Source organism: Pelobates fuscus, chromosome 2 (assembly GCF_036172605.1).
Source record: "Pelobates fuscus isolate aPelFus1 chromosome 2, aPelFus1.pri, whole genome shotgun sequence".
NCBI lineage: Eukaryota > Metazoa > Chordata > Amphibia > Anura > Pelobatidae > Pelobates > Pelobates fuscus.
In genome coordinates, this window is record NC_086318.1 from 448,415,661 (window position 1) to 448,439,305 (window position 23,645).

Genomic DNA, 23,645 nt, shown 5'->3' on the forward strand with positions numbered 1-23,645 from the left:
GGGCCACGGGTAATATAACATGATCTTACAGGTAACATCCAATAGGGGCCACGGGTGATATAACATGATCTCACAGGTAACATCCGATAGGGGCCACGGGTATTATAACATGATCTCACAGGTAACATCCGATAGGGGCCACGGGTAATATTACATGATCCCACATGTAACATCCGATAGGGGCCACGGGTAATATAACATGATCTCACAGGTAACATCCGATAGGGGCCACGTGTAATATAACATGATCTCACAGGTAACATCCGATAGGGGCCACGGGTAATATAACATGATCTCACAGGTAACATCCGATAGGGGCCACGGGTAATATAACATGATCTCACAGGTAACATCCGATAGGGGCCACGGGTAATATAACATGATCTTACAGGTAACATCCGATAGGGGCCACGGGTAATATAACATGTTCTCACAGGTAACTTCCGATAGGGGCCACGGGTAATATAACATGATCTCACAGGTAACATCCGATAGGGGCCACGGGTAATATAACATGATCTCGCAGGTAACATCCGATAGGGGCCACGGGTAATATAACATGATCTCACAGGTAACATCCGATAGGGGCCACGGGTAATATAACATGATCTCACAGGTAACATCCGATAGGGGCCACGGGTAATATAACATGATCCCACATGTAACATCCGATAGGGGCCACGGGTAATATAACAGGATCTCACAGGTAACATCCGATAGGGGCCACGGGTAATATAACATGATCTCACAGGTAACATCCGATAGGGGCCACGGGTAATATAACATGTTCTCACAGGTAACTTCCGATAGGGGCCACGGGTAATATAACATGATCTCACAGGTAACATCCGATAGGGGCCACGGGTAATATAACATGATCTCACAGGTAACATCCGATAGGGGCCACGGGTAATATAACATGATCTCACAGGTAACATCCGATAGGGGCCACGGGTAATATAACATGTTCTCACAGGTAACTTCCGATAGGGGCCACGGGTAATATAACATGATCTCACAGGTAACATCCGATAGGGGCCACGGGTAATATAACATGATCTCACAGGTAACATCCGATAGGGGCCACGGGTAATATAACATGATCTCACAGGTAACTTCCAATAGGGGCCACGGGTAATATAACATGATCTCACAGGTAACATCCGATAGGGGCCACGGGTAATATAACATGATCTCACAGGTAACATCCGATAGGGGCCACGGGTAATATAACATGATCTCACAGGTAACATCCGATAGGGGCCACGGGTAATATAACATGTTCTCGCAGGTAACTTCCGATAGGGGCCACGGGTAATATAACATGATCTCACAGGTAACATCCGATAGGGGCCACGGGTAATATAACATAATCTCACAGGTAACATCCGATAGGGGCCACGGGTAATATAACATGATCTCACAGGTAACATCCAGAGCTAGTGATTATACTCAGGGGAGTATTGTGATATAGCAATCCCCAGAGTGAATGTAGTTCTCCAATCCCCCAAACATGAGCCAAGACTTCATGAAGGTGTAAACGAATCTCAGTTTAATGGGAGCCACAATTGGCCTTATATGACAATCCCCATGCCCACATGGACCTGATGGTACACTGATTTGCAACTTCACAGACCAATAACAATAAGGTTACAAGATACGACACTCCCACACACAGCACACAGTCCCTCCCCTCTGCCTGGGAGATAATTGGATCAGTAACTGCACTAATTCTAATCCAATTATCTCCAAGCACAGAAAAAACATACTTTTTTAAAACACCCCAAAAGTACCCTAAAAATACATAAAACCCCACAAATGTGACATCCATAGCCCTGATCTGGGTGACCAACATATCCAAAAATCACCAAGATCAGTTCAGGGGTTCAAGAATTCTATGGAAGAAATGTATTTGACCGACCGCAGGCATGGTCCCATGCCCAAAACAGTTCCAGAGAATCAGGGCTTGCGGTCAATCTAGTTCGGTAATTTGAAAACAAACAAACTACCGAACAGAGTCAATAGTCTTAGTCAATAGTCAATAGCCCTGGAGTTTGTAACCCTCATCCAGACGAATGATCTCACCGAATAGTGCCCTTCTAAGTTGTATAGAACCAAACGCAGGAGATAATGGAAGTCCAGCGATGATCGGGAGTTTCTGTATCCGTATTCAGTTTCAGGAGGTTCATGCCCAAACACTGCAGCCTGCATTCATGCGAACAAGATGGTCGCCACCTCGTGGTTGTCTATAGGAATTGCGACCACCCAGATAAACAATTAGAACACTGAGGTGAGAAACGTTCTAAGTTGTTAATAGGTGTTAACAAGCTCCAGGGTGGTCTCTGGTTCGTGCGGTTGTTCGGTAAACTAACCATATAGTCCCAATTGTTTAAAGTATTTTAACCAGGTCTATTGCAGGGGCCATAGTCACAGGGTAAGAGGCTGGCAAGCTGGCCCCTCCAAGAACCAGTGACGAGGTTCAGTTCATCACAGGTAAACTCAATCCTGTGCGGCCACGAGTAATATACTGTGATCCCACTGGAAAACTCCATTCGATAGGGGCCACGAGTAATATAACATTATCCCACCGGTGAACTCCATCCGATAGGGGCCATGGGTAATATAACATTATCCCACCGGTAAACTCCATCCAATAGGGGCCACGGGTAATATAACATTATCCCACCGGTAAACTCCATCCAATAGGGGTCACGGGTAATATAACATTATCCCACCGGTAAACTCCATCCAATAGGGGCCACGGGTAATATAACATTATCCCACCGGTAAACTCCGTCCTCTGGGGCCACGAGTAATATAACATTATCCCACCGGTAAACTCCATCCGATAGGGTCCACGAGTAATATAACATTATCCCACCGGTAAACTCCACCCGATAGGGGCCACGGGTAATATAACATTATCCCACCAGTAAACTCCATCCAATAGGGGCCACGGGTAATATAACATTATCCCACCGGTAAACTCCATCCGATAGGGGCCACGAGTAATATAACATTATCCCACCGGTAAACTCCATCCTATAGGGTCCACGGGTAATATAACATTATCCCACCGGTAAACTCCATCCAATAGGGGCCACGGGTAATATAACATTATCCCACCGGTAAACTCCATCCGATAGGGGCCACGGGTAATATAACATTATCCCAATAGGGGGCACGAGTAATATAACATTATCCCACCGGTAAACTCCATCCTATAGGGGCCACGGGTAATATAACATTATCCCACCGGTAAACTCCGTCCTCTGGGGCCACGAGTAATATAACATTATCCCACCGGTAAACTCCATCCGATAGGGGCCACGAGTAATATAACATTATCCCACCGGTAAACTCCATCCTATAGGGGCCATGGGTAATATAACATTATCCCACCGGTAAACTCCGTCCTCTGGGGCCACGAGTAATATAACATTATCCCACCGGTAAACTCCATCCTATAGGGGCCACGGGTAATATAACATTATCCCACCGGTAAACTCCATCCAATAGGGGCCACGGGTAATATAACGTTATCCCACCGGTAAACTCCGTCCTATAGGGGCCACGAGTAATATAACATTATCCCACAGGTAATCACCACAGTTAATGTAATACGATATGTTGCTACAGTAAATTGTAATATCAAACTGCTCATCAATTATGAGCCTTTATTTCTTTACCTATTGAAACAGCCTCCTATGATGAAAACACAACATATACAATATAAACTGCAGAAAGAAAATGATCCAGGCCTTTTAACCAGATTTACTATCACTCTGGTTTGCCCAGCTAATCACAAAGCAGCACTGACAAACCTTGAGGGTTCCTCAGTGTTTTGAGAAATACATGGGGGCATCAATGGGCTTTTCCTACTAAGTGCGCCTAATGGTGCATCACCGACGATGTGGCCACCCAGGGACCCTGCAGGAGGATCCAAGGCAGAAAGCACCCTTCATACAAGAAATTCCATGATGCTGGATTCTGTAAAGCAAGTAGTAAACTGATATCTATTGGTTGCTAATGCTCCATCTCCCTGTGATTATAAAATAATTTATACCTTTCCACTTTCTAGTTTTATCATCCATTAGCATTTGACAGCATCACTTAATGTGTCTAGGGCTGGTAGACTTTTTATGAATCCAGGAGCAGCTTAAGGCTTACTGTTGATGAATAATATACTCTTTTCTTCCTCTATCAGATACTCTGGCTCCCACCCTCCCAACTCAGCATGGACGTGTCGAGTGGCAATGTCTTTTTTCCTGGCTTTCTTCTCGTTAAGTGACTTGGTGCTCGGAGCTGTCTTTCCACGTCAGGTTACTGCTGCTGTGGAGGTGCTCTCAGGGAGTGCGTCCTGTTTGTCTTGGTTCACTCACTTCCTTGCATTACTTTCCCTCCAGAGGTCACGGTACCACCATTCCCGCGGCCCTTTGAGTTTCCTGCTTCCAGTTCCTCTCCAGATACCGAGCCTGGTGATCAGCATGGTGTGGATATGTCAGGAGGGTGCTGTCACTGCTCCCCTAAATCCCGTGCTTGTCTCACGTTTCTGCCTCTTGTGTCTTAGACTCGGCTTTATTACTGTGTATCTAGGGGCCTACTTGGTTCCTCCCACACACATCCACGGTCTCCCTGCAGCCTCCATTAATGATGACGATGACCAGGCCCCTCTCCTCTCATCACTTCATTATCCCTGTAGACCAGTGTATGCAGAAGATAGGGAAAGCTGGTGGTCTCGTTTCTTTTACCTCTGGATTAACCCTCTGATGCAGCGTGGAGCTAAAGGAGATTTGAAGTGCTCCCAGGATGTCTATCCACTGCCCCAACATCTCTGCACTGCAAATGTCTGTCAGAGATTCCAGTCTAAATGCTTTTCCAGAAACCTGGGCCTCCTGTCATCTTTAAATGCTAGCTTTGGGGTCTGGTATTATTCTCTAGGCCTCCTGAAACTTGGTGGAAGCGCACTAGGGTTCATGGGCCCCCTGCTACTCAATTTGCTGGTTAATTTCATGGAGACTGGAGACGATTTACTGAGCTGGGGTATCCTATACACTATGGGTCTGTTCGCTAGTGGATTTCTGGGTGCTGTATTGCAGAATCAGTTTACGCACGAGGTGAACAAGGTGATGCTTGCAGTAAGAGCAGCAGTGCTGACCAGCATCTATCACAAGGCCGTTCGAGGAGAAGGAACAAGCCTGGCTACTTTCTCACCCGGGGAGGTGGTAAATTTCATGAGTACAGACACTGATCGTATTTCAAACTTTTGCCGCAGTTTCCATGAGTTGTGGAGTCTGCCGCTGCAGTTTTCCGTCACCTTGTTTCTGCTCTACCAGCAAGTGGGAGTAGCTTTCCTGGGAGGACTTGGACTAGCTGTATTACTTGTGCCTCTAAACAAAGTTGTGGCCAATCGCATTTTGGATAATAACCAGGAAATGCTGAAACACAAGGACACTCGCGTTAAGGTAAGCATATGCCTCCATTTTTGCACAGATTACTTTGAGACTGCTTTTAAATCCTTCTCATGTGATGGAATCTCTCTCTGGGTGCGGGGTCCTCAATGCTGGGCTGGTTACTTGCTGTGTTTTTGGTGGTTTCCTAGTAAATCTGTCTGACCGTTTCCCTGTACTTGCAGCTCATGACAGAGCTCCTCTCTGGGATGCGAGTGGTAAAGTTCTACACCTGGGAATTCCACTTTGCGTCCAGAGTTAATGCTCTGAGGGAGCAGGAGCTGCGCAGTCTTCGTGCAATCAAGCTGCTTGATGCTGTGTGTGTGTATTTGTGGGCAGCGTTACCTGTCCTCATCTCGATCATCACCTTCATCACATACGTACTGCTTGGCCACCAACTGACTGCAGCCAAGGTCAGTGCAGTATCAGAACCGCTCCAACCCAAGTTACTCTTCTGTCTCTAACACTCACTTCAGTACTCGCCCTCCTGCAACTGCCCATTCCTTATATATTGCACTTCTCACCCGTCTCACTTCCATAAATACTGCACTTTCCTGTATTCCTTCACTTCCATAAATACTGCACTTTCCTGTTTTCCTTCACTTCCCATAAATACTGCACTTTCCTGCCTTCCTTCACTTCCCATAAATACTGCACTTTCCTGCCTTCCTTCACTTCCCATAAATACTGCACTTTCCTGCCTTCCTTCACTTCCCATAAATACTGCACTTTCCTGCCTTCCTTCACTTCCCATAAATACTGCACTTTCCTGCCTTCCTTCACTTCTCATAAATATGTCACTTCCCATTCCTCTCGCTCCCATAAATACTGCATTTTCTGTCTTCCTTCACTTCCAATAAATCCTACACTCACCTGTTCCTCTTCTCACCTTAACTACTGATAATACTGCATTTTCCATATTGCCTCGGGAAGGGGGCGACGTTTGGGGCCGTGTTAGAAAATCTGTATGAAAAGGATTGTTGATAAATGGAATTGTATCCCTGTGTTGCCATTGATCTGTGAATTGCCATTGATCCTTAATCCTTTTTAAGACTAATAATGAATTGCTATGATGTTTTCCTGCTCAGGTTTTCACAGCTCTGGCTCTGGTTGGAATGCTGATTCTGCCGCTCAATAACTTCCCCTGGGTTCTAAATGGAGTTCTGGAGGCTAAAGTTTCCCTGGACCGGATCCAACGCTTTCTGGAGCTTCCAGAGCAGAATGTTGCAAATTATTACAACCAAGGCAAGAGTTCCAATCCACCCTGCAGTGATAAATGAGTTCTCACTATAGACTGTTCTCACATTCCTTGGAAAGGTGTCCCTTCGTAAGATGGGGAGACACCCGGCCCCTTGGTAAAATGAAGGGCTCTACGTTTGTGTAGTACACTGCTTCTAATCTAAGAGGTGTTGTGTCCAGGTAAGGTACTCTGCCCCTTGGAAAGTACCCTATTGTAACGGACCGTTTCAGCATAAAAGGGGAAAAAACCGTTTAGGCGATAATCCCCTTTAGATAGACCAGCAGCTACTATAAGCACCAAGTTCCCGAACTCCCAAACTGCACGAATTCACCAACTCTCGAACAGCAGACACACAAACCCTGGAAGCAGCCGAACAGGAAAAGCAATACGAACAGCTTACACTCCTGGCAGTCGGCATACAGTCAGATTCCCCCCAAGAAAGAGACACATTCCAGCTTCAGGGTTAAACAGCAACAACACTGATTTATTCACACACAGGCTTATATGAGATTCTCCCATGCAAGGGAGGGGTTTACAGTACACCAATCCAGTCTAAGGTACAACCCACACATCTCCTCCCTCCAACATATCTGTTAACACAATTAACAGGGACATATTTTTACCCAAGTTTTGGATGTACCCTAAATACTTGGGGTACATCCACAAATCCAATATCTCCAGATAGCCCTAGTCTGGAGGGACAACATATGTTAAAATCAGCCCATTCGGATAAACGGTTCGGGAGTTATGGGACTTTAAAGTATTGACCGACCGCATGGGTAAAGTATCCGAAAACAGTTCCATGCATTTTGGCCCTGCGGTCGGTCACAAACAAGGGAATGAAAACAGACGAATTGCCTGTGTTATAGAGACTAAGGGGGATTCGTATGAATCCCCTTGTTGGTGGGGTTCTTTCTACCGAACGGCGGGCCATTCGGTAGTTTCCATACGAATTTCTGGAAGTATGGAGGTCTCAGCGGTGTTTGCCTAGTTGAGTGTCCGATTTTAGTTCCAGACACTCGACGGCAAAACACCGCTGTTCGGTAGTTTAAGATGGCCGCCGCCACGTGTTAGTTTCCTGAATGGCGGCCACCCAGAGGACAAAGACCACACTGCACTGATTGCCAATTACCCGTTTGCAACATTGTTGCAAACGGTAATTGGAGGCACACTTAGTCCTGGGTGGTCTGGTTGTTCGGTAGTTTCCTCAATACAAGGAATGGAGTGATTCTACCGAACAATCAGATGAAGGCTGCATATATATATAACCCAGGTTAACTGCATACATAAATACATATACAATATACAGGCAGTACAATAGAATATGCTTCACAGTCTTAAAGGGACAGTAGTCCCAAAATGTCCATCGCTGATTTTAAAGGGCCAGTAGCAGCAATATAAATTATTACATGCCCAAATATAGTCTTTAAAGTGCAATATGTTCAGGGGCCATAGTCAGCGGGCAGGAGGCTAGCAACCAGGCTTCTCCAGCTCACAGTGGCGAAGTTGGTTTCGCCACACCTATCCCATGGTTAGGTGAGCCTCTCTGCTGCTGTTTGGTCTCTGCTACTGGGTAAAATAAGGCCCCATGCCGTGGTAGGATAGGTTCAGGCTGTATACAGTAATCACTAAGCTGGTTCCTGACGGAGCTCAGAGTGTCCTTAACCTGGAGCAAAAGAAGGTAGTTCGGGAAGGTGTTTGCCTGCGTCAGTCACGGCTTTGTTAGGACATTAAGGAACAAGGTAGCTTACTGGGCCATTGTCAGAGAGAAACAAGTCATACATGCGAGCAGTTCAGCAAGAGGATATAATTATTGAATAGAGCCAGTTGCAAATAGAAAGAAGGAAGAAATAAGGTCAAATGTAACTGGACCTGTGTTTGGCACATTCTATACTGTGTACAGATTGTATTAATTCTATCTATCTCAGTAACTAGGACTGTGTAAGCTTTGATTAGAAACACTCTCTAAATGGCCCTGTGTTCGGCTTGTTTCTATTCTCTCTCAGTAACTGGCCCTGTGTTCGACTTGTTTCTATTCTCTCTCAGTAACTGACCCTGTGTTTGGCTTGTTTCTATTCTCTCTCAGTAACTGGCCCTGTGTTCGGCTTGTTTCTATTCTCTCTCAGTAACTGCCCCTGTGTTCGGCTTGTTTCTATTCTCTCTCAGTAACTGGCCCTGTGTTCGGCTTGTTTCTATTCTCTCTCAGTAACTGGCCCTGTGTTCGAGTTGTTTCTATTCTCTCTCAGTAACTGGCCCTGTGTTCGGCTTGTTTCTATTCTCTTTCAGTAACTGGCCCTGTGTTCGGCTTGTTTCTATTCTCTCTCAGTAACTGGCACTGTGTTCGGCTTGTTTCTATTCTCTCTCAGTAACTGGCCCTGTGTTCGGCTTGTTTCTATTCTGTTTCAGTAACTGGCCCTGTGTTCGGCTTGTTTCTATTCTCTCTCAGTAATTGGCCCTGTGTTCGGCTTGTTTCTATTCTCTCTCAGTAACTGTCCCTGTGTTCGGCTTGTTTCTATTGTCTCTCAGTAACTGGCCCTGTGTTCGGCTTGTTTCTATTCTCTCTCAGTAACTGGCCCTGTGTTCGGCTTGTTTCTATTCTCTCTTAGTAACTGGCCCTGTGTTCGGCTTGTTTCTATTCTCTCTCAGTAACTGGCCCTGTGTTCGGCTTGTTTCTATTCTCTCTCAGTAACTGGCCTTGTGTTCGGCTTGTTTCTATTCTCTCTCAGTAAGTGGCCCTGTGTTTGGCTTGTTTCTATTCTCTCTCAGTAACTGACCCTGTGTTCGGCTTGTTTCTATTCTCTCTCAGGAACTGGCCCTGTGTTCGGCTTGTTTCTATTCTGTCCCAATAACTGGCCCTGTGTTCGGCTTGTTTCTATTTTCTCTCAGTTACTGGCCCTGTGTTCGGCTTGTTTCTATTCTCTCTCAGTTACTGGCCCTGTGTTCGGCTTGTTTCTATTCTCTCTCAGTTACTGGCCCTGTGTTCGGCTTGTTTCTATTCTCTCTCAGTAACTGGCACTGTGTTCGGCTTGTTTCTATTCTCTCTCAGTAACTGGCCCTGTGTTCGGCTTGTTTCTATTCTGTTTCAGTAACTGGCCCTGTGTTCGGCTTGTTTCTATTCTCTCTCAGTAATTGGCCCTGTGTTCGGCTTGTTTCTATTCTCTCTCAGTAACTGTCCCTGTGTTCGGCTTGTTTCTATTGTCTCTCAGTAACTGGCCCTGTGTTCGGCTTGTTTCTATTCTCTCTCAGTAACTGGCCCTGTGTTCGGCTTGTTTCTATTCTCTCTTAGTAACTGGCCCTGTGTTCGGCTTGTTTCTATTCTCTCTCAGTAACTGGCCCTGTGTTCGGCTTGTTTCTATTCTCTCTCAGTAACTGGCCTTGTGTTCGGCTTGTTTCTATTCTCTCTCAGTAAGTGGCCCTGTGTTTGGCTTGTTTCTATTCTCTCTCAGTAACTGACCCTGTGTTCGGCTTGTTTCTATTCTCTCTCAGGAACTGGCCCTGTGTTCGGCTTGTTTCTATTCTGTCCCAATAACTGGCCCTGTGTTCGGCTTGTTTCTATTTTCTCTCAGTTACTGGCCCTGTGTTCGGCTTGTTTCTATTCTCTCTCAGTTACTGGCCCTGTGTTCGGCTTGTTTCTATTCTCTCTCGGTTACTGGCCCTGTGTTCGGCTTGTTTCTATTCTCTCTCAGTTACTGGCCCTGTGTTCGGCTTGTTTCTATTCTGTCCCAGTAACTGGCCCTGTGTTCGGCTTGTTTCTATTCTCTCTCAGTAACTGGCCCTGTGTTCGGCTTGTTTCTATTCTCTCTCAGTAACTGGCCCTATGTCCGGCTTGTTTCTATTCTCTCTCTACTGAGAAACAAGCCCTGTGTTCGGCTTGTTTCTATTCTCTCTCCGTAACTGTCCGTGTGTTCGGCTTGTTTCTATTCTCTCTCAGTAACTGGCCCTGTGTTCGGCTTGTTTCTATACTCTCTCATTAACTGGCCCTGTGTTCGGCTTATTTCTATTCTCTCTCAGTAACTGGCCCTGTGTTCGGCTTGTTTCTATTCTCCCTCAGTAACTGGCCCTGTGTTCGGCTTGTTTCTATTCTCTCTCTCAGTAACTGGCCCTGTGTTCGGCTTGTTTCTATTCTCTCTCTCCGTAACTGGCCCTGTGTTCGGCTTGTTTCTATTCTGTTTCAGTAACTGGCCCTGTGTTCGGCTTGTTTCTATTCTGTCCCAGTAACTGGCCCTGTGTTCGGCTTGTTTCTATTCTCTCTCTCAGTAACTGGCCCTGTGTTCGGCTTGTTTCTATTCTGTCTCAGTTACTGGCCCTGTGTTCGGTTTGTTTCTATTCTCTCTCAGTAACTGGCCCTGTGTTCGGCTTGTTTCTATTCTCTCTCAGTATCTGGCCCTGTGTTCGGCTTGTTTCTATTCTCTCTCAGTAACTGACCCTGTGTTCGGCTTGTTTCTATTCTCTCTCAGTTACTGACCCTGTGTTCGGCTTGTTTCTATTCTGTCTCAGTAACTGACCCTGTGTTCGGCTTGTTTCTATTCTCTCTCAGTAACTGGCCCTGTGTTCGGCTTGTTTCTTTTCTCTCTCAGTAACTGGCCCTGTTTTTGGCTTGTTTCTATTCTCTCTCAGTAACTGGCCCTGTGTTCGGCTTGTTTCTATTCTCTCTCAGTAACTGACCCTGTGTTCGGCTTGTTTCTATTCTCTCTCAGTAACTGGCCCTGTGTTCGGCTTGTTTCTATTCTCTCTCAGTAACTGACCCTGTGTTCGGCTTGTTTCTTTTCTCTCTCAGTAACTGGCCCTGTGTTCGGTTTGTTTCTATTCTCTCTCAGTAACTGGCCCTGTGTTCGGCTTGTTTATTTTCTCTCTCAGTAACTGGCCCTGTTTTTGGCTTGCTTCTATTCTCTCTCAGTAACTGGCCCTGTGTTCGGCTTGTTTCTATTCTCTCTCAGTAACTGACTCTGTGTTCGGCTTGTTTCTATTCTCTCTCAGTAACTGGCCCTGTTTTCGGCTTGTTTCTATTCTCTCTCAGTAACTGGCCCTGTGTTCGGCTTGTTTCTATTCTCTCTCAGTAACTGGCCCTGTGTTCGGCTTGTTTCTATTCTCTCTCAGTAACTGGCCCTGTGTTCGGCTTGTTTCTATTCCCTCTCAGTAACTGGCCCTGTGTTCGGGTTGTTTCTATTCTCTTTCAGTAACTGGCCCTGTATTCGGCTTGTTTCTATTCTGTCTCAGTTACTCGCCCTGTGTTCGGCTTGTTTCTATTCTCTCTCAGTTACTCGCCCTGTGTTCGGCTTGTTTCTATTCTCTCTCAGTAACTGGCCCTGTGTTCGGCTTGTTTCTATTCTCTCTCAGTAACTGGCCCTTTGTTCAGCTTGTTTCTATTCTCTCTCAGTAACTGGCCCTGTGTTCAGCTTGTTTCTATTCTCTCTTAGTAACTGGCCCTGTGTTCGGCTTGTTTCTATTCTCTCTCAGTAACTGGCCCTGTGTTCGGCTTGTTTCTATTCTCTCTCAGTAACTGGCCCTGTGTTCGGCTTGTTTCTATTCTCTCTCAGTAACTGGCCCTGTGTTCGGCTTGTTTCTATTCTCTCTCAGTAACTGGCCCTGTGTTCGGCTTGTTTCTATTCTCTCTCAGTAACTGGCCCTGTGTTCGGCTTGTTTCTATTCTCTCTCAGTATCTGGCCCTGTATTCGGCTTGTTTCTATTCTGTCTCAGTTACTCGCCCTGTGTTCGGCTTGTTTCTATTCTCTCTCAGTTACTCGCCCTGTGTTCGGCTTGTTTCTATTCTCTCTCAGTAACTGGCCCTGTGTTCGGCTTGTTTCTATTCTCTCTCAGTATCTGGCCCTGTATTCGGCTTGTTTCTATTCTGTCTCAGTTACTCGCCCTGTGTTCGGCTTGTTTCTATTCTCTCTCAGTATCTGGCCCTGTGTTCGGCTTGTTTCTATTCTCTCTCAGTAACTGGCCCTGTGTTCGGCTTGTTTCTATTCTCTCTCAGTAACTGGCCCTGTGTTCGGCTTGTTTCTATTCTCTCTCAGTAACTGGCCCTGTGTTCGGCTTGTTTCTATTCTCTCTCAGTAACTGGCCCTGTGTTCGGCTTGTTTCTATTCTCTCTCAGTATCTGGCCCTGTGTTCGGCTTGTTTCTATTCTCTCTCAGTAACTGGCCCTGTGTTCGGCTTGTTTCTATTCTCTCTCAGTAACTGGCCCTGTGTTCGGCTTGTTTCTATTCTCTCTCAGTAACTGGCCCTGTGTTCGGCTTGTTTCTATTCTGTCTCAGTTACTCGCCCTGTGTTCGGCTTGTTTCTATTCTGTCTCAGTAACTGACCCTGTGTTCGGCTTGTTTCTATTCTCTCTCAGTATGTGGCCCTGTGTTCGGCTTGTTTCTATTCTCTCTCAGTAACTGGCCCTGTGTTCGGCTTGTTTCTATTCTCTCTCAGTATCTGGCCCTGTATTCGGCTTGTTTCTATTCTCTCTCAGTATCTGGCCCTGTATTCGGCTTGTTTCTATTCTGTCTCAGTTACTCGCCCTGTGTTCGGCTTGTTTCTATTCTCTCTCAGTATCTGGCCCTGTGTTCGGCTTGTTTCTATTCTCTCTCAGTAACTGGCCCTGTGTTCGGCTTGTTTCTATTCTGTCTCAGTTACTCGCCCTGTGTTCGGCTTGTTTCTATTCTCTCTCAGTAACTGGCCCTGTGTTCGGCTTGTTTCTATTCTCTCTCAGTAACTGGCCCTGTGTTCGGCTTGTTTCTATTCTCTCTCAGTAACTGGCCCTGTGTTCGGCTTGTTTCTATTCTCTCTCAGTAACTGGCCCTGTGTTCGGCTTGTTTCTATTCTCTCTCAGTAACTGGCCCTGTGTTCGGCTTGTTTCTATTCTCTCTCAGTAACTGACCCTGTGTTCGGCTTGTTTCTATTCTGTCTCAGTTACTCGCCCTGTGTTCGGCTTGTTTCTATTCTCTCTCAGTTACTCGCCCTGTGTTCGGCTTGTTTCTATTCTCTCTCAGTAACTGGCCCTGTGTTCGGCTTGTTTCTATTCTCTCTCAGTATCTGGCCCTGTATTCGGCTTGTTTCTATTCTGTCTCAGTTACTCGCCCTGTGTTCGGCTTGTTTCTATTCTCTCTCAGTATCTGGCCCTGTGTTCGGCTTGTTTCTATTCTCTCTCAGTAACTGGCCCTGTGTTCGGCTTGTTTCTATTCTCTCTCAGTAACTGGCCCTGTGTTCGGCTTGTTTCTATTCTCTCTCAGTAACTGGCCCTGTGTTCGGCTTGTTTCTATTCTCTCTCAGTAACTGGCCCTGTGTTCGGCTTGTTTCTATTCTCTCTCAGTATCTGGCCCTGTGTTCGGCTTGTTTCTATTCTCTCTCAGTAACTGGCCCTTTGTTCGGCTTGTTTCTATTCTCTCTCAGTAACTGGCCCTGTGTTCGGCTTGTTTCTATTCTCTCTCAGTAACTGGCCCTGTGTTCGGCTTGTTTCTATTCTGTCTCAGTTACTCGCCCTGTGTTCGGCTTGTTTCTATTCTGTCTCAGTAACTGACCCTGTGTTCGGCTTGTTTCTATTCTCTCTCAGTATCTGGCCCTGTGTTCGGCTTGTTTCTATTCTCTCTCAGTAACTGGCCCTGTGTTCGGCTTGTTTCTATTCTGTCTCAGTAACTGACCCTGTGTTCGGCTTGTTTCTATTCTCTCTCAGTATCTGGCCCTGTGTTCGGCTTGTTTCTATTCTCTCTCAGTAACTGGCCCTGTGTTCGGCTTGTTTCTATTCTCTCTCAGTAACTGGCCCTGTGTTCGGCTTGTTTCTATTCTCTCTCAGTATCTGGCCCTGTATTCGGCTTGTTTCTATTCTCTCTCAGTATCTGGCCCTGTATTCGGCTTGTTTCTATTCTGTCTCAGTTACTCGCCCTGTGTTCGGCTTGTTTCTATTCTCTCTCAGTAACTGGCCCTGTGTTCGGCTTGTTTCTATTCTCTCTCAGTAACTGGCCCTGTGTTCGGCTTGTTTCTATTCTCTCTCAGTAACTGGCCCTGTGTTTGGCTTGTTTCTATTCTCTCTCAGTTACTCGCCCTGTGTTCGGCTTGTTTCTATTCTCTCTCAGTATCTGGCCCTGTATTTGGCTTGTTTCTATTCTCTCTCAGTAACTGGCCCTGTGTTCGGCTTGTTTCTATTCTCTCTCAGTAACTGGCCCTGTGTTCGGCTTGTTTCTATTCTCTCTCAGTAACTGGCCCTGTGTTCGGCTTGTTTCTATTCTCTCTCAGTATCTGGCCCTGTGTTCGGCTTGTTTCTATTCTCTCTGTTACTCGCCCTGTGTTCGGCTTGTTTCTATTCTCTCTCAGTAACTGGCCCTGTGTTCGGCTTGTTTCTATTTCAGGTCCTGTGTATGTCTTCTTTCTGTTCTCACTGTCTCTGTAACTCATACCTCTAACTGTATTTCTCTTGGATTCAGTTCTCTCCGCAGACCCATTATCAGTTCTGGCCTTTGATGAAGCTGAGTTTGTTTGGGGAGCATCTTCAGAAGTCGTAGGTGGATCAGAGCAATATGGGTCCCTTCAGCTCTTTGTTCAGGATCTGTCCATCCAAAAGGTGAGGCTGATTGTCACAACAGGCTTCCGCACACACAAAGCTGTAACCGTGAACTATCAATACATTAGAAATGTTCTTATAAAACACAATATCATTTTTTTTCTTACATATGGTAGCTGTGATGAAAAAGACTTCCTTTTTCTTTCGGTATTTTTGATGAATCTCCTGTTTTTTTTCTGAATTGTGATTAGAGAAACTTATCCATAATTTCAAATGCGAAAACCAAGAAAAGGGGTGCACTCGACATATATATTTTATGCATCAATTCAATCTTTTTTAGTACCCAAAAAGAAGCAAACATAAAACTGTGAAAGGGCATACTGTAGCATTTTCAATGTAAAGTCAATGTTGCCTAGATGAGTCGCCCATCCGTAAAACATAGAGATCAAGGTTGGCTCTATATTGTGCGTTTTATAAAGACCTCCAGTACACTCCAGGCCAGCCTCACAATATTTACCAGTCTGGGTGTGATGGGAATGAACGACTTGGGCATTTATATGTAATAAAGGAACCACTATTGGACACTGTAACCCTCATGGTTTGCAGCTTGTGATAAACTCTCTCTATTTGGATGAAGTCTTCTCTTGGATGTAGATGCTTGGAGAGTGTTCTTGACTTGGCTGCATGTATTGAAGAGGTTTTTCTTTACATGAAAGAGCATCTCAGTCAATTGTCCACATTATTTTGGCCTTTTGAAAAGGAGAGGACTACATAAACAAGTGCTGTAATTCCTAAACCATTTACTCAGTTTGGATGTAAATACTCTTAAAACGGAACTCTCATGCCTAACTTACCTTTCCCCAATCACTTTCTTTTCTCTCCCTCTCTCAGATGGGAGGGGGTGGTGGACAATAGGCCTCACCCCCTATTGTCACTTAAGGGTCCACACCCGCCGCTCATGGGTGGGAGCCTGGGAGGGGGGGACAATAGGTGTCCTGCCATATTGTATTTTAGGATCCCCACTCGCCACGTATGGGTGGGAGCCGGGGGAGGTGGACAATATGTCCTCCCCCTCTATTGTAGTTTAGAGTCCCCATCCGCCACACAAAATTTACTTAGTATTAGTAAATTTTGGCTAAAAGTCCAATTTAGGTCTTTCAGCCTTTTAGTAGCTAGCTCACTAATACCGTGGCAATTAGGGAGCCATCTACTCGCAGTATGAATAGCATCAGAGTTTCATTCGAAGGAAATTCCGATCCAAACAAAATTCCCAAATTGCGTCCTAACACAAATGGACAAACTGTTTGTGAAGGAATATCGTCTCTTTTCGCGTTTCTGGATTCGTATGGATTTTTATTTTGTGTATTTCGTTTGGCTCCCGAACCGAGACCACCCCAGAGACCCATTAGAACGTAGAACATTATGTATCTTGTACGAAAACCGCAAAGGCACTAATTAATTGAATGCTTCACAGGATGGCCGCCATTTCGTGCATCCGAACGCACATGGTTGTAACAATGGATGGTGGCCATTTTGCCTCCCGAACGCAGGCAGCGCGACTTGGTTGTCGAGTGTCTGGAACCCATTTCGGCCAATCACTCTCCCGAACACCGGTCACCATGGAACTGCTGCCCGTTTCCTTTCCATGGCATCTACACGAACGGCGTTCGGGAATTACATACTACCGAACAAGGGAAGCATTCTAAATGAACCAGCTTTCGTCTACCTTATGGGGTTTTTTGTTCAAAATCCCACAAACGGAGACCGGCTCTTGCCACAAATCCTATGGAACTGTTTTGGGCTTCAACCTCGTAGTAGACTGGTCAGAACTTACTTGCGAAGGCGGTCCAAAACTACCAAACGGATCTGGGTGATTTTTGGATATATGGTACACCCAGATCCAGTCTATCCAGCGATGCTACTTTTGTGGGGTTCCCATGTATGTTCGGGGTACTTTTGGGGTGCTGTTGAATTTTATATTTTTCTGCGCCTGGAGATAATTGAGTTTAGTACAGTTCCTTACTCAATTATCTTTCAGACACAGAGGATGAGTTTACTGACTGTATAAATTTGATGCCTGTACGGCCAATTAACAGTCTTCTCCCAGCATTAAGTCTTGGCTAATGTGTGGGGGTTATGCTACATCAGTGAAATTGTGTCTGTGGGAATTATTTGTTGTTTCTATTGGAAAAAGGGTATCCGTGGCGGTGGTACCTTGGCAAACCGCCACACTGTTCTCATTCTGTTAGGATGAAATCCGGTAGTTTTGCTTGTGTTCGAACGCCAAATGGAGTTTGGAAGGAGGAAGGTGAGAATTGTGAGAAAATAGCTTTGACCACAGGAAAAGGAGCAGACTTTGCTCCTCCCCTGGGACAGGGCGGGTCAAGAGTAAGAAAAATACATGAGACAAAATAGTCCCTAAACTTGATATAGGAAGGAATGAAGAACAGATCCAGAGAGAGGGAGAGAACAGGAAGCAATTGGGCATGACAGTGCCGCTTTAACTTGATATTGTCAGTCTGCACCTCAGTCACAGCTTGATCATTGTGTAATTCCATTCCATTGTGGTGGATCGCCAAGTCAGTAGTATTAAAACTGTGTCATTGTGTAAATTAGGTTATGGACACCTGAGACATTCCAGGGTTCAGGTGTTTCTTGTCTTTGCCTTTTGACCATCTTTTTACCACTGTCTCGTCTTTTCGCTGTAACTGCCTCTCATTCTCAGGGGTCCCTGGTTGGAGTTGTGGGTAAAGTTGGCTGTGGGAAGAGTTCTCTGCTGGCGGCAATTACTGGAGAATTGAACAGGTGAGAACATATCTGCTTATTCAGAGGTTCAACAGTTATATGGGGTGTGGGTTTCTGTTCTTATATCTCAAGATTGGGGTATCTGTTGTCATATGTCAAGATTGGGTGGGACTGTTATCATATCCCAGGATTGGGAGGCTGTTATCACATCCCAGTATTGGGATGGACTGTTCTCAAATGCCAGGATTGAAGGGGACTGTTGTCATATCCCAGGTTTGGGGTGACTGTTATCCTATCTCAGGATTGGGAGGGACTGTTATCATATCCCAGGATTGGGAGGGACTGTTCTCAAATGCCAGGATTGGGGGGGACTGTTATCATATCCCAGGATGGGGGGCGGGTGGGTTTCTGTTCTTATAACTCAGGATTGGGGTGTCTGTTATCATATCTCAGGATTGGGGGGACTTGTGACAGACCGCCTGGCACCCCGACTAGGTACCTCCGCCAAGCGATGCTTCCTAACTGACCATAAGCACCACACCGGACACCATAAGCACCGTAGCCCCTTAGCCGCCACAGCTTGGCTAGGGTCCCTTCCCGAGGCTGCATGTGGAGGGTGAAGTGAACGGATTTTAATGGGACCACACTTGGCCTTTTATGACAATCCCCATGCAAGGGGTACACCCACCTGGACCTGATGGAAGACTGAATTACAAAGTCAAAAAGTCACAGACTAATGACAACAGTGTTACAATACATGACACTCCCATACATAAACAGATAATCCCTCCTCTGTGCCTAGGAGATAATTGGATCAGGAACTGTACTAATCTAATCCAATTATCTCCAAGTACAGAAAAACATACTTTTTCCCAAACAACCCAAAAGTACCCCAAAAAGACATAAAACCCCACAAAGGTTAGATCCCTTGATTGCCCTGATCTGGGTGACCAACATATCCAAAAATCACCCAGATCAGTTCAGGAGTTAATTTATTTGGCAGACCGCAGGCATGGTCCCATGCCCAAAATAGTTCCAGAGAATCAGGGCTTGCGGTCGGTCTAGTTCAGTAATTTGAAAACGAACAAACTACCGAATGGAGTCAATAGTCTTACCCTGGAGCTTGTTTCTATCATCCAGACGAACGATTCCACCGAATAGTGCCCTTCCAAGTTGTGTAGAATAGAATGCAGGCGATGATGGAAGTCCAGCGGTGTTCGGGAGTTTCTGTGTCCGATTTAAGTTCCATGAGAATCATGCCCAAACACCGCTGCCTGCATTAATGCGAACAAGATGGCCGCCGCCTTGTGGTTGTCCATAGAAATTGCAGCCACCCAGACGTACAATTAGAACACTGCGGTGAGAACCATTCCAACTTGTTAATAGGTGTTAACAAGCTCCAGGGTGGTCTCTGGTTTGTGTGGTTGTTCGGTAATCAAACCATATAATCACAATTGCACAAACAGAGTCTTTTAAAAGTATTTAGCCAGGTCAATTGCAGGGGCCATAGTCCTGGGGCAGGAGGCTGGCAAGCAGGCTCCTCCAAAAGCCTGTGGCGAGGTTCTGTTCGCCACAGGACTGTTATCATATCCCACGATTGGGGGGACTGTTATCATATCCCAGGATTGGAGGGGGACTGTTATCATATCCCAGGATTGGAAGGACCGTTATCATATCTCAGGATTGGGAAGACTGTTATCATATTCCAGGACTGGGGGGTGGGGGCTGTTATCATATCCCAGGATTGGGTGGGGGGAGCTGTTATAATATTCCAGGATTGGGGGGGGCTGTTATCATATCCCAGGAACAGGGGGCGCTGTTATCATATCCCAGGATTAGGGGGACTGTTATCATATGCAAGGATTGGGGGGGACTGTTGTCATATCCCAGAATTGGGCGAGGACTGTTATCATATGCAAGGATGGGGGGGACTGTTATCATATCCCAGGATTGGGGGATTGGGGGGTGGGGATTGTTATATCCCAGGATTGGGGGGGGAGGGGGGTTGTTATCATATCCCAGGATTGGGGGGACGGGTACTGTTATCATAACCCAGAATTGGGAGGGACTGTTATCATATCCCAGGATTGGGGGGGCGGTGACTGTTATTATATGCAAGGATTGGCCGGGGGACTGTTATCATATGCAAGGATTGGGGGGACGGGACTGTTATCATATCCCAGGATTGGGGGGGACTGTTATCATATCCCAGGATTGGGAGGGACTGTTATCATATCCCAGGATTGGGGGGGGACTGTTATCATATCCCAGGATTGGGAGGGACTGTTATCATATCCCAGAATTGGGGGGGACTGTTTAGATCTCAGGATTGGGGGGACTGTTATCTTATCCCGGGATTGGGAGGACTGTTAGCATATATCAGGTTTGGGAAGACGGTTGGGAAGGTCCACTTTCACATGCCTGCATTGGATGGCCTACTATATTATCCTTGTATTGGGGGGTATGTCATATGCCAGGATCGTGGATTTCTACGGTCGTATAGCAGGATTGTCAGGGCCACCTATCATGTCCCAGATTTCGGGGGTGTCTACTATCATGTCCCAGGATTGGGGGGTCTATTATCATATTCCAGAATGGATTGTTTTTCAATTATACGGCAAGAGCCGTGCGCGCATTCAGCCAGTCCGTAGGAAAGCATTCTCAATGCTTTCCTAAGGACGCTGGCATTTTCTCACTGTGAAAAATCACAGTGAGAAGCCCGGAAGTGCCTCTAGCGGCTGTCAATGACACTAGAGGCTGGATTAACCCATAGGTAAACATAGCAGTTTCTCTGAGACTACTATGTTTACAGCAAAAAGGGTTAAACCTAGCTGGACCTGGCACTTAGACCACTTCATTAAGCTGAAGTGGTCTGGGTGCCTATAGTGGTCCTTTAAGCAGGTATAGTGTATAGATCATGCCTTTGAAGTCTCACTGCACAATTCACTGCTATTTAGGAGTTAAATCATGTTTGTTTCAGCTTACGCAGCCCTAGCCACACCTCCCCTGGTTGTGACTCACACAGTCCGTATGAAAACAAAATGGTTTCAGCTTCAATCCGATGTAAATTACTTTAAAAGTTTTTATATCCTGCTCTGTAAATTGAACTTTATTCACACACTAGAGGCTCCTGCTGGGTCTAGCAGGCTATTAACAGAGCAGGAGATTAACCTGTGAGCTTAACGTCTGTGACTGGGAAAATATTTGAAGGGCTATTAAGGGATAATATTCAGGAATTCATTGGGGAGAACTTTGTTATTAGCAATAAACAGCATGGTTTTATGAAACATAGGTCATGCATAACTAACCTAATTGCATTTTACGAAGAAGTAAGTAGAAGTATAGATCAGGGTGTTGCAGTGGGTGTGATCTACTTGGATGTTGCCAGGCATTTGATACTGTTGCTCACAATAGGTTAGTGTTCAAACTAAAAGAAATTGGTCTAGATGATTATTCTTGTTCTTGGGTAGAACATTGGCTTAAGGATAGAGTACAACGAGTTGTCATTAAAGGGACACTCCAGGCACCCAGACCACTTCTGCCCATTGGATTGGTCTGGGTGCCAATTCCCATCACCCTTAACCCTGCAAGTGTAATTATTGCAGTTTTTATAAATAATTACCTTGCAGAGTTAAGTCCTCCTCTAGTGGCTGTCTATCAGACAGCCACAAGAGGGACTTCTGGCTTCTTAGAACACGAAAAGTGTTTTAAATGACACTGGACGTCTTCACGCTATGCATGAGGACCTCCAACGTCGCCAGAATCCCCATAGGAAAGCATTATTATTATTATTTATTATGTTATTATTTAGAAAGCGCCATCAAATTCCGCAGCGCTTTACAGTTTGTGGACGAACAAACATAGTTTTTAACCAGACAAGTTGGACACACAGGAACAGAGGGGTTGAGGGCCCTGCTCAATGAGCTTACATGCTAGAAGGAGTGGGGTAAAGTGACACAAAAGGTAAGGATAGTATTAGACTAATGACAGTTGCAAGAGAGGAATCAGTCGGGAGCTATTAAGAGATTAATTGATACGCTTTTATGAAGAAGTGGGTTGATAATGATTTTATGAAGGAGTGGAGAGCATCTAACGAAGGAGGGAAGTGAGTTGCACAGGAACGGTGCAGCCCTCGAAAAGTCTTGAAGGCGAGCATCAGAGGTGGGAGTACGGACAGAAGATAGACGTAAGTCTTCAGCAGAGCATAAGGGCCTAGACCGGACATACTTGTGTATTAGGGTGGAGGAATAGGTGGGAGCAGCATTATGTAGAGATTTGAAAACAAGAACCAGAATTTTAGATTGAGCCCTATATCTTACAGGAAGCCAATGTAGGGACTGACAGAAGGGTGAGGTGCGGGTGGACAGGAAGATGAGCCTTGCCCCAGACATTCATTGTGGACTGTAACAGCGCAAGCTGAGAGCATGTAAGACCACTGAGAAGTGGATTACAGTAGTCAAGGCGAGAAAGAACAATGGAATGGAGCAGCACCTTAGTCGCATCTGGCGTTAAGTAGGGTTGGATGCGTGCAATGTTTTTGAGATGGAAGCAGCAGAATTTAGCGATAGACTAAACATGAGGCGTGCAGGAGAGGTTGGATTCAAAGAGAACACCTACGCAGCAAGCCTGCGTGGTGGAGCTGATGGTAGCACCCCTAACTTGGAGGGAGACAGACGAAGGAGTTGCAACACTTGAGGGAGGAAAGACCAGAATTTCCGTTTTGGTTGAGTTTAAGGAAGTAGGCAGCCATCCAGTTAGAAATAGCAGAGAGGCAGTCAGAGACACGAGTCAAAAAGGACGGGGAGAGATCAGAAGAGGACAGATAGATTTGCGTGTCACCCGCATAGAAATGATATTGGAAGCCAAAGGAGCTAATGAGTTTACCAAGGGAGGCAGTATAGCTAAAGAACAGTAGGGGACCAATGACTGAACCTTGGGGGACACCAACAGAGAGGAGTTGGGGAGAAGAAGCAGAGTCAGAGAAAGAAACGCTGAAAGAGCGCTGGGAGAGGTAGGAGGAGCACCAGGAGAGAGCAATATCTTGTAGAACGATATTGCTGAGGATGACAAGAAGCTGTTGATGATCAACAGTGTCAAAAGCTGCAGAAAGGTCAAGGAGAATTAGGATAGAGTAGTGACCATGAGATTTTGCAGCGAGTAGATCATTGGATACTTTTGGTCAGTGCCGTTTCCACAGAGTGCTTACCGCGCAAACCAGACTGAAGCGGGTCTAGCATACACAACTCTTTCAAGGATCTTGGACGCAAAAGGCAGTAGCGAGATAGGATGGTAGTTGGATGGGAAGTTAGGGTCAAGGTTGGGCTTCTTTAGAATTGGGGTTATAGTTACATGCTTGAAGGGCGATGGAAATATACCAGAGGAGAGAGAGAGATTGAGAGGTAGAGAAAGAGAAGAAGACATAGTGCGGATGAGATGCGTGGGAATTGGATCTAGGGAGCAGGTGGTGGGGCGGGAGGACTGGAGCAGAGCAGAAACCTCTTCTGTTGTAGCGGGTGCGAATGAACATAAAACAGCAGAGGGAGTGAAGTTAGGGGAAGTATTGTAAGTGGAAGTCCTGTTAGCTCTAGTCCTGGAACCGCTCCCTCCTGGAGCCGAATGGGGAGTTCGCTCTAGACACCCCCAGGCACTGGACGACACTTAGTCCTGCAAACTCTAGTCCTTACAAGGGCTTTCACCGTTGAATCCTCCACACTGGAACAGTGATTAA

The 23,645-nt window shown here is 45.9% G+C and overlaps 1 protein-coding gene across 1 annotated transcript in view; it reads left to right on the forward strand.

Annotated features, from left to right (window-relative positions):
- ABCC10 (ATP binding cassette subfamily C member 10) overlaps positions 1-23,645 on the forward strand; it is a 140,611-nt gene that overhangs the window by 48,720 nt on the left and 68,246 nt on the right. The window contains exons 4-8 of the mRNA XM_063441971.1: positions 4,208-5,465; positions 5,636-5,863; positions 6,539-6,719; positions 15,066-15,232; positions 17,898-17,977. Coding sequence (XP_063298041.1) covers positions 4,208-5,465; positions 5,636-5,863; positions 6,539-6,719; positions 15,066-15,232; positions 17,898-17,977 — 1,914 coding nt within the window. The remainder of the gene's footprint in view (positions 1-4,207; positions 5,466-5,635; positions 5,864-6,538; positions 6,720-15,065; positions 15,233-17,897; positions 17,978-23,645) is intronic.